This window comes from Spea bombifrons, chromosome 2 (genome assembly GCF_027358695.1).
Source record: "Spea bombifrons isolate aSpeBom1 chromosome 2, aSpeBom1.2.pri, whole genome shotgun sequence".
Lineage (NCBI taxonomy): Eukaryota > Metazoa > Chordata > Amphibia > Anura > Pelobatidae > Spea > Spea bombifrons.
In genome coordinates, this window is record NC_071088.1 from 125258445 (window position 1) to 125270167 (window position 11723).

Consider the following 11723-nt stretch of genomic DNA (forward strand, 5'->3'; position numbering starts at 1 on the left):
AAAAAATAACAAATATATTGTTTCCGTAAATGTTCGAAATTCCATTCTCTAAAATTATCTCAAGTTATTTTTACCAATGCAATAGAGAGCATAAATTCAACTTGCTGAACAAAGGGGGGATTATATGTGTGTTATAAATAATATATCTGTCAGAAATATGTTTTTCTTCTGAATTTAAATATTTATGGCAGGAAGCATAAACTATGAGGAACATGCAATGTTAGTTGTATTTGTCCAACTGCTTACATTTGGTTGGTGCAGAAGACATCAAATATCCATAGAATGTATATTTTTATATAATGGGCTTTTTAGCTACTGGTGATAAATGTCCATCTAATGGCACAAGTCTCTCCTGCAAAACAATTCCATATTCCTTTAAACTGAAAATACTATCATTTTCTGAGCCCTCAGTCACTATGATAAGAAGCATGAACAATGGAGCTTTGTGCGATAGAATGATAATGCAAAGGAGAGCTTCATTGGCTAAAAAAAAGATGAATCTGATGCCTTCTGATGTATCTTCTCCACCACCCTCTATAATAATATTGGTAGTACATGCGTCATATTCATGCAGGGCTTGACCATTGGTGCCTTCTAATAAAAACATTTCAATTAAGCAAACCAGTCCCATCCACTATAGCTTGATGCCCTTCGCTTAAGCGGCAGCCTAGCTCGTCTAAATGGTAGGATCAGCCCTGCGGTTGAGATCTGCAGTTGTTGTATTGCTAAAATAATATTAAAAATACTAAAATATAATTGTGTTTTTTTTTTAACAGGTTGAAAGATGACTTACTGGCGGCAGACAAATGTGCTCGCTATATTGTAGGTGATAACCACTTAATCATCAAGGATGTAGCTGGAGAAGATGCAGGAATTTACACCATCTCGCTGCATTTGAAAGAGGAGAACCTTACCAAAAATCTGAGCATGAGGCTCATTGTTAACGGTAAGCACATTTTATCGTGATCTCAAGTTTTTGTTTAGTTAAACCAACGGGTGCTTGCTTGTCTTTACCATTACTGATTTATAATTTTGTTTGCCAATTTGCAGTAAAGCCACAGATTTATGAAAAATCGGTGTCTTTTCAAGAATCCCATCTTTACCCACTTGGCAGCAAGCAAACACTAAGATGTACAGTCTTTGGAGTTCCTGCTCCTACTATAACATGGATGTGGCATCCGTGTCCACCCAACGATTCTAAAGCACAGTAAGTCTTGTTTTATGAATGAATAATTAAATCGGGTCTGTTAGAATGATCTGTCACATGTTATATTATAATTTAATGGCTGCTTACAGAATGTTTACAGTGAAGATGATTATTATACAATAGCTATTGTTGTGTCTATGTAGCTATAATCTACAAAGTAATTTATCAAAGTAAGAATGTAGCAGCTACGTATGGTATTCGGTAGGTTGTGTGAAGAAAGGAAACATATGGGATAGGAAAGGAAAAAGAACCCTGTCTTGTTCTACTCCGAACAGATTGTAAATTCTACAGATTGTGTGAGATGAAATATATTATTATTATTATTATCATTATTATTATTTACATGTGGACGTGTGAACACAACCCGTACGCATTAAAAGTGTATCCACCAACAAAATTTTCTGTTTTTAACAATTTTCTACTAAAGAAAACTAAGAGAAAAAGAGATATACAGTATCAGCTTAGTTGTTTTATCTTTTTACTGAACTTTTTACTTTTTTTAGAATATCAGTATAGATTCAGGTACATACATGGATGCCCTATTTATAAGGGAGTGAAATTATAAGACAGAGGCTGAAACGCTGGAATCTGTACTTAAATAAATGGAATGCATGAAACCAAGCATAATTGTCATTTAATGCGGGTTATTTAGAAATGTGGTTTTAATTCACAGTTTTAATAGCTGTGAATTATACCTGCATATTGGACCATCCCATTGGAAGAACACTTTTCAAACTTTGCTCTTTTATAAGTAACACTATATGAGTTACTTATATTCGTTGAGCGTAATTAAATGTTTTATGGCGTGGTTGTGTCGAGTCCCTTTGAAATGTTATTTTATGTGATACAGATAAAGAATTTTACAATGAGCCTGCTACAGAGGCTGGGCTTCACAACAGAATGTTTATTTTGTATTTCCCACCATCTGGTTTTAATGTGGCTTCTTCTGCTGAGAAAATAATTTCTAAAATAAGTTGACTAATTTCTTCATTTTTGAGATATTTTGAGATAGAAATATAACATACTAGCAGGAAACACTGCATTAAATATATCGCACTGACATAGTGATCCCTGGGCAGAGATTCTGCGATAAAAGTACAAATGTTTTTTCCCAGCTTTCTTTAATTTTAGCCAAACGATGAATGACTGCTTGAAGTTCCGCATGCGTTTGCAAGGGAGACATCACTGAAATGTAAAGGGACCTCTCAGCGTATATATAGAAAGTCCATGCGATGGCTGCAGCGTCCCATTAACAACACAGAAAATAGTAAACAACATTAAAGTAAATCGATAACCTTTAATTATGAAGATTAAAGGACAGCTAAAGTAAGATTGTGATAAAAAGTAGCTATTTCTGGTCAAACAAGACAGGTAACTGTCTAAGGTGCTGAAACAGGACACAGTGAATAATCTTTGCCAATACCAACGTTAAACACTATTAAGTGCTTTTACCGGATCCTAATACCAGTAGTTGGTTTATTAATCTGAAATAAAGAGATGGCGGGGCGAACATTGATCCATTTTTATAGCTGTCACTGTATTGAAGCATTACTTAAACTATTACCCAGTGCAATTTATGCAAGCCTTTTAATATAAATAATGTAAAAGACGTTTTTCTGTTTAAATTTTCATGAATTTGTTGTTTGAAAGCAGTTTTTCTCTAGGCATATGTCTAAGGAACCCTGGGTAAATTATAGTTTTTTTGTATAAATGTTGCTTAAAGGTAATTAACCTAATATTTTTTTTACGTATCTATAAGTTTATTAAATCTTTTTGACGTACCAGCATACATAGAGCACGATATAGGGTTGTGTAAACTATGAAGACCTCAGAATTCTGTTCTTCGGGAGTAATACCGTGGCGTGGGGAGAAATGGAAGTCAACGGCCACTGTTTACCTAAGTGCCACAGCTTTATCATGAAACTCATTTATAATACTGCACGAGCACGGTATACAAATGTCATACCGTACACGCTTTCCCCGGAAACGTTTTTCATTCAGGAGTTATAATTATAACATTCTATTGTGTTTGGCATGCCGTCTACAAATGGCGGCAGGGTCTTCAAATTTGCTTAAAACACACAAGGAGTGAGCGGCGTGGAGTAGTGGGAGATTAGTGTTAATGTGCAGGTTGATAACAGTGGCCTTATCCAGAATAGGCCATGGGAGCTTTCTTATCTTCCTCTGGCAGGAGGTGCTTTGAGCTTCCTGTGCGAAATCAGGAGCATATGCGGCTTTCCTCTTGTTGTTTGGCTTCCTCCACTATACAAGACTGTTCCCAGCACTGCTGTTATCTTTACATCTTCAAACATGGCACAATTTACTTCCTTAAAAGCTTTATGTATTCTTAAGGGCCAAGCTATATCCCACATTTTTTTTTTTAAATTCCATGTTAACTCCTTGAGAGAGGAAACAATTATTTTGGAATTATCACATTAAGCTTTGATTTTTTTTTATTTATAGAATAAAACTGGTTAAATTAATCTCAACATCAGGTTAATGCGAGTTTGTATATTGGCTGAACCTTTTAACTCACTGCCTCGGCCGTGCATTATAAAGATTTCATCCCAGTGAGCTTCCCTTGTTGGGAGAGGTGACCCAGCATAATGCATAGTTAATATGGGGGGGGTTGGATTGGGATTTTGATGATTTAATTATCCATTATGAGTGAGAATATCTCCCCTTTAGAATGCATACTGAAACCAAAGAGTTGGAACCTTAAAACTTTAATATAGACTACGGTGTAGTGACTATACATCGGCTGTTCACTACTTTGAAGAGTGCTACAATCCTTTTTACCAATATCGAATGATCTACATGGGCCATATTGACCAAGGCAAGATTTTAGGCAATCAGACAGGAGATACCAAAGAAATATTTCTTTAATTTATATATTGTACATAATCTTTGATATGTGCAGTGAAGTTCTCCTCTTTTTTAATAATAAATAATAATATTATATAAATAATGCTATTATTAATCAATACAGCCATAAATGCTCTAGAAAGGACAGGCTCAAAAGGGTTAAAGCAAGACACAAGAAATCTTGGTGGAAGTGAGGAATTGCTGTAAGACCTTTGAAAAAATAATTGCAGGAGCTCTCAACTTCCTGCTACTGTACACTGCCAGATTTATGACCGTCTTCCTCTTCTTCTGCTTCATTCTGGTATATAATATTAAAATAGAAATGATGACTTTTGTTAAATTCTATTCCCTCTTTTAATGTTAGGAGTAGGAAAAACACAAGTCTACAGTCAAGGACAGGCTGACGGAAAGTCAAGAATAAATATTCCCAAATCCCAAATCATTTTTTTTTTTTTTTGTTAAGAACGTTTAACACAGTTTGAAGTCATAGTAACCGTAGTGGGGGAAATAATTTAGTCGCATTAATAAAGCCCTTTTGTTCTATTCATAGATCCTGCTGAGACTGGTAGGTCAAGTGATCCTGAAATTTTGGTGGTAGAGAAATGATATATATATATATAGTAATAGTAATCTGATGTTAATCAGGACCACACAGTGTCCTTCTTCAGTATCGGACTGAAATTTAACACAGAAACCATAAATAAATGAATAATAATGCAATAAATAAAGTGCCATTGTACTTTTCCATTATATTGGAATGAACACATGGAATGACAAAAAAAGATTGGAGAGATGGCCCTCAGGAGCTTACAATCCAGTACAATGTAATACAAAAGTTGTTTGGAAACCCACCTTTAACAATTTTGCTCTCAATCATATTGAGGTCGATCAATATTAAGAGAGTTGGAGGATATATTTAGATTTTCATCAAAAGTGCCATTTATTACACTTGGAATTGTAGAATTTTACCTGAATGTAGTTGACTAACTGTTGTTTCTACAGTTATACCCTAATTATGGTTATTATGGTTATTTATTATTAAAGGAGACTTAAAATATAGGAACCCATCACACTGAAGGCATTGGTGGGGCCACCCTAAATTGTTTTACGGGCTTGTTACTTGTCAGTATTGAGTACCTACACCTCTTTTAAAATTATAATAGAAGTACAGCAGATTATTGGAACCCCATAGCAAAAGCCCCCGTACCCCAGGTGATGATAATCTGGAGAAAACCCATAACGCCTTGGGGAAGCCCCATTACATTGACGTGTTCCTATGAGTTTTCTTTATTTTCAGGTATAGTGGTCCAGTTAGATCATATTTTTAAAAAACTTAGTGATATCTAGAAGGCAATATTTTTTTAGATACAATTAAGTTTATAATTATGCTGAGGAATTTCAAAATTGACTCCATGGTGGAATTTTGGATTATAAAACAAATTGTATTTAATAGCTGCTGATTCATGGTTCAAGGCACTGGGAAGGACAACTCATCCCATTCATACGTGAATCCAGACTTGGACAAACCCTTCCTGGTAGCTCCACTGTGTTTCCACCTGAATCCCAAAGGAATCATTGGGGAATTTCCATATAATTTCCACTTCCACAAATTCCATTAGTTCTTTGTGCTGACTATGTGTATTTAACGAGAAAAGGCTCAGAAGAAGCTCTAGTATCAAGACAATGTTAGGACTGAGCAATACCATGAAGATTTAGAACTGTAGATTAACTTGCACGATGAATAAGTACCATTCATGTAATCAATACCACTACTTATTTAATAATCCCTCACTGGAACAGAGACGAACCAAGGAAGTTTATTTCTTCTTGATTTCAGTGTTGGATAATACAACGTGTAGGTGGTTTTAGATGATTATGTAGGATCCGCTTCTTTGACCTACCAGCATTCCTTGAATTTTTCATGATTCACTTAAAAATGTATGAATTACTAAGTAATTTTATATCATATATCATTTGTACAGTGGTTCGAAAAGTGCCTTAAAAATGTACTCTCTCGTGCAGGTGTGATGTTACCACTAAAAATGATCTTCCGGTGATTCTTGGAAAGAACAGTAGCCACCTTGGAAATAAAATCCAAAGCCTTAAACAACGAACGCAGATTATCGAAGGGAAAAACAAGGTAAAAAATTCAAGAGTCTTATTATTTTGAGCAGAATAAGCACAAACTTTTAGAGTATGATACAAATACAAATAAATTAGTAATACACAGTATATGTGTTATGGAGTTTTTACCTTACAAAGTCCTCCCCATACAAAGGACATGGAACAAGTAAAAAAAATGTTTTAAGAATATAAAATTTGCTCTAGAGTATTCTACTCTAGTAATCCAGAAACATTAATCAGCAGAATATTGTGTTATGTTCCTTACTATGCAAATATATAGCCTGAAAATTTGTGTTATATAGTGAGGACGAAAATAAAAAACATATTTTTAGCTTATCCATGACATCCTTAATTGCACTGATCTAGGAAACAAAAATACCTTTCCAGCACTAAGCTAATAATACCCAGAAGAAGAGAGCATCCTTCATGATTTCATGGGCAGCCACAATCACCCGCGGATCAACAACTTTTGAATTACAATGTGTATCCCTTGAATAAGCAGTCCACTCATTCTTAAAGTTTGCCACCTTTATAGATAATACAGTCCACAGCTTTACAACACTTACCGGTAATATGACATATTGTCGCATTATCTACACAGCCAAGGCTAGAAGACTCTAAAGGTGCATGTATGGTTCTATATACCCATCTGGGATAAGTCTAAGTCCTTTTGGTCATTAGCTGCCTTAAGATACTGGTCAGAAGTGAACATAAATGGTCTGATGGCACGTATGCTTCAAGCACCATTCCGTAGGGCTTGGACCATAGCAGAGGCTGGTGGCAGCTTCGGTTTAGACTGGATCCTTCGTATTGTTTGTCCAGAGTGAAATCCCCGTTGTTTTTTTTTCAGTGCTGGAAGTAATTGCTTTGTAAATTCACATATTTGTGACCTTTTTATTGTTTATCATATAAGCACACAATCCTTGAATTCATATTGTTTGGAGTGCAGGAAGCGCATTCTATTATTAAGAAGTCATTTAGACTATAGAGGAATGACAGTTATAGAGCTCCAGTGATGTTTCCGCTGAGTGCTGTCTGAACTTATATTAAGAAAACATTAAGGGCATTATTGAATGAGCCAGTGACACAAGTGTTGATACTTAGTCATATTATACTGACTTCCACTCTTCTTTAATAATTTAGTTCCCACACCCAAGCCGGTTTTATTCTCACGTTTCCACTCGGCGTTACTCTTCTTACCCTTCGCACAAGCTAATTTTAGTGTCCTACCCTGTGATACGTGACTAAAAGTGTGTTGTCTGTTATTCATACAATGAAATAAAAATAATAAAGGTTTAACATTTACAAGTGACCATTACCTACATACACTTAAACCACCCACAGATATGTACCTTGTTCACACGATAAAACATTTGTTTACAGTGCATTCTGGAGTCCATGAACTTTTGCTGAATCCCTTTCCTTTGGTTCCAGAGAATATACCATATATTACATATAGGTCTTAAATATTGTTAAAATTTCTATTTCTAAGGAAGGGGAATACAGGTTTTTCTTCAAATGTACTGTTGTAGCCTAATAATGTTTGTAGTTGACAATCCAACTTCACTTCTTTGCCCTTACCTGCAAGTATTAATCCAGCTCATCACATATTTAAGTAAATTTTGATCGTAACTATTTATTAAAGCTACCTGATCAAAAGGTGTTTTGCACCCTTGAGCTAATGTAATATCTATATATTTTTTTTCAGACAGCAAGTATTCTTGTTATAGAAGAGTCTAAGGCTTCCGGAGTTTACACCTGCGTGGCCACCAACAAAATTGGAAGTGAAAGACGGCACATACGTTATTATGTAACAGGTAAGCTATAGGGCTGAGTCCGTACTGCATATAAACCGCTATTTTCCCCCCTCCAGTTACACATGTGTAGTAGTTAGGTGGTCTCTTGTCACACTTTTGCAGTCGAGACCTTCTATTTGCCTCAATTATAATGCAATAATGGTTGGTTATTACATATGAACAACTCCTGTCTACTAGACAATTGAAGGACTATTGGGTCAAAGCCTTAAAAAAAGTTATAAAAAAAAATCATACCAATGATATGACTGCAAATATAGTTAAGAGTTTGCATAAATTAGTTATTAAATAAACGACATTCTAATTTGTTAATTTGTAAGTAAGCTTCAAAATTTCTCAAGGGCCAGAAACATCTGGTGCGCTTGGATTTGTTGGTCTAGAAGTCCCCCCTGGCAGGATGAGGAACATCCCAACGGGAGTCCAACAGCCTGACTAACCATGATATTCCAAAATTAAATATTCTAATCCCTGTTTTCCGCTTGTTATTGATGTTTTGACTGCTGAATCACAGCGTGGGATGAGACAAAGCCCAGTGGGTGTCCGAGACTATCTGTTTTGACATTGATTTTGAAATGGAAGACATCCTAAGCGTAATTTGGGCCTGACGGCTCTTGTGGCCATTTCTTAGATGCCGAAAACGCATGTACAAAACACTTCAGTCTTCTCAAGTCAAACTGGAGTAACCTATGTGAAGTTTTTTTCGTTGCTTTATTGGCACGCAGCACGCCTGTGGGTGTGATTGTAATTACCAAGGGTGAAACAGGAACAGAACAACCTTATCTCTCTTGCTTCCCAATGTCACAAAACGCATTTTATTTTGAGATTCCTAGTGGTGCTTGGCAAAGATAAACAACATCTTCCATCAGGAAACCTGGGAGCTATTTCCACAGGAAGTTTCAAATCACTTGAGTAAATAAAACTCTTCCACATTACTGCAGCCGCGCCACTGAACGTTACAGTGATTTCAATAAATGGAGCTGGGTATAAGAAACCAGGGGGACACGGTTATACGGTATTTGATTTCAATCCAGAAGGTTCTTAGCTCTTCCCTGAGAGCTTGTACAGAACCGAGAATCATTAACGACGCTAAGGAAACATAAAAAGATGAAAGCACAAGCACAAAAGTTCATCTTGATATCACATTAACCTCTCAAAAAATATCCCTTGTTAATGTCTTTGATTTCAGCTCCTTGTTTGCAAACATTTTTTAACCCTTTATCTGCCATGAGAAATATTTGCATTCATCCGTTGTAAAAATGGGAAAAAAATGCAAATGACTTTTAGAGAGGTGTTCCTCTACACCAGATGTTACATGTCTTCTATGTGGTTTAATGCAATGCTTAGTTTCTTCTATCTGGTTTAATGTGGGGCAGAAGTCACTTGCAGAAGGATCTTGGTTTAGATTCCACGTGGGTGTAAGTTTTATTCAAGGACAGGTTAATAGGACAGGGTTTTGGAGCAGAGGCTAAAATTATCCATATTTTCCTCTGATTTAAAGAATTTGGGCCAATTTGTTTTGTAATTTTATACAATTCCTCACCTTTCCAAATTAGATAAAGTGATAGGACAGGGGTCTTATTGAGATTAACATTGTGAAAGTCCTGTGAATTCTATCGTAGTCGCATATATGCGGTTATTAGTCAATATATGCTCATGTACTGTGGAAGCGCATGTCAGAAGTCCACTTGGCTACTGTAATCACTACTTGTCACAGATTTTATTGATGTTTTACATTTTGAGGTTCCTACTAGGTGACTTTTTGAAAATAGAAGTCCATGCTTCTCAAAATTTTACACTGAGATCACTTTTTCACATAACTTCCATTGTGATTCACAATTCCTTCCCTCTGTGTCAAAGAGTGTAATTTATGCAATGTGCATCACAGGTGGCAATTAAGCTAATGAAGATACAATAATGCCCATAAGTAAGACTTTCTAACTGTTTGAAGTGAGGAGCCAAACTCAATACAAACCTTATTAAGAATTGTATGGTTAAAGTAGGACATTGTATTTAAACATGCAACCCTGTAATTCTGTAGATACCATGGAAATATTAAATAACATTAGCATTTTTGGTTATTTGCAGATATACCTAATGGATTTCATGTAAGTTTAAACAAAGAGCCAGCCGAAGGAGAAGACTTAATATTATCATGTTCGGTTAACAAGTACCTGTACACAGATATTAGCTGGACTTTACTCAGGAAGACTGGGAACCGAACAATGCATCACAGCATCAGCAAACAGAGAGATGCCGTTACAACAGAATACTCGACGACTCTGGTGGCGCTCATCAAGAATGCCACCCATGCGGATTCAGGAAGCTATTCTTGCAGGGGAAAGAACATATACACAGGGGAAGTAATTCAGCAGGTGAAAGAAATTGCTATCAAAGGGGACAACTGCAATAAAAAAACATCTTTCTCAAGGACCTCTAAATTGAAAAGAAGGAAGAGCAACTGTACAACAGAAAGCAGTGGGGCCCATTAAAAGACTCATGGAAACTTACAGCGGTCTCAAAGATTGTGATTAATTATTGAAGGTACTGAATATGCTTCATGGAAGTATTGGAGAAGTGGCAGTGCATGTGTGGATTAGTGAGAGTGAAGCAAAGTAAACTGACCCAGCTGAATTGTCATATCTACTACGAGCAGGAGATTCAGTAGCAAGGAACTCCAAGCAACTCATTCTATGAAGGATAATGTTTCAGGGATCATCCACAATGTTACTCCTGTTCTAAAACCATCTAGTTTTATTTTCATGTTGTTTAAAAAAAATGTAGGACTTAATGAATGCACCTAATGGTAATTTCTATAGTTCAGAGATTGAAAGCAGACCTGGAGATCATTAATCCTACATAGGAGTAATATAATCTATTTTTGTGTGTGTGTATGACATTTGGGTGCGAGTGGAAGAAATAAGCTAAATGATAGAACTTGGAAACAGAGATAGTTCAGGCACTACAGCTGTGTGGATTACACATCTCATCACTATACCTGAGAATTTACCAGGATAGGCTACCTCTTCTGGGTAGTGGCTTCATGGAGGAGGGTCTAGGCATTTATGGGGCTGGATTAGTAGGAAGGGCGAGCAGGCATGGCCAAAAGTAACCAGGAGACCCAGGGAAAGCAGTGCTTCAACCAGAGACCCCGGGTCAAACCCTAAGAGTTCCCAGGTATGCTCATCACACAGTCAGGGTGAGAGATGTAGTCCTTAGTAGCTGGAGTACCAAATGCTGCATATGTCTGGTTAAATCCAGGACCTTTTTGTTATTATAGGCAGCTCCAAATCTGGGTGCAAAGATATAATTTATTGAAAAAATGTCTTGTAAAATGAAAAGTACCATTTTTCTCTCACTTTCTACTTTCTCAACATTTTACCCATTATACCAGTCATTACTAGAAATCCCTCTGATGACATAGGACACCATATATGCATTGTGCTAGAATGTCCCCAGCACTAACTATATCAACACCAACCACCAAACAAATTTGTATTTAACATCATTTTGTCCCTTTTCTGAAATCCTGCATGTTACAGTAAGCAGAATACATATACAAAAAACATACCTAATGTGTATACCAAAGGAGCAGCCATTTAATCTTCCCACCCTCAAAAACATTAATTATTCATCCTCAATATTAACTTTTCTTTCCCCTGTTAAGTTACCATATTGTGGCACAACGTTCAGCATTCCTGAAGTGAAATAAATCT

The 11723-nt window shown here is 36.2% G+C and overlaps 1 protein-coding gene across 1 annotated transcript in view; it reads left to right on the forward strand.

The window, feature by feature from the left end:
• FLT1 (fms related receptor tyrosine kinase 1) overlaps window positions 1-10841 on the forward strand; it is a 31087-nt gene extending 20246 nt beyond the window's left edge. Inside the window, exons 9-13 of the mRNA XM_053456395.1 lie at window positions 777-946; window positions 1051-1207; window positions 6095-6212; window positions 7905-8013; window positions 10096-10841. Coding sequence (XP_053312370.1) covers window positions 777-946; window positions 1051-1207; window positions 6095-6212; window positions 7905-8013; window positions 10096-10499 — 958 coding nt within the window. The 3' untranslated portion in view covers window positions 10500-10841. The remainder of the gene's footprint in view (window positions 1-776; window positions 947-1050; window positions 1208-6094; window positions 6213-7904; window positions 8014-10095) is intronic.
• Window positions 10842-11723: the final 882 nt, after the last annotated feature.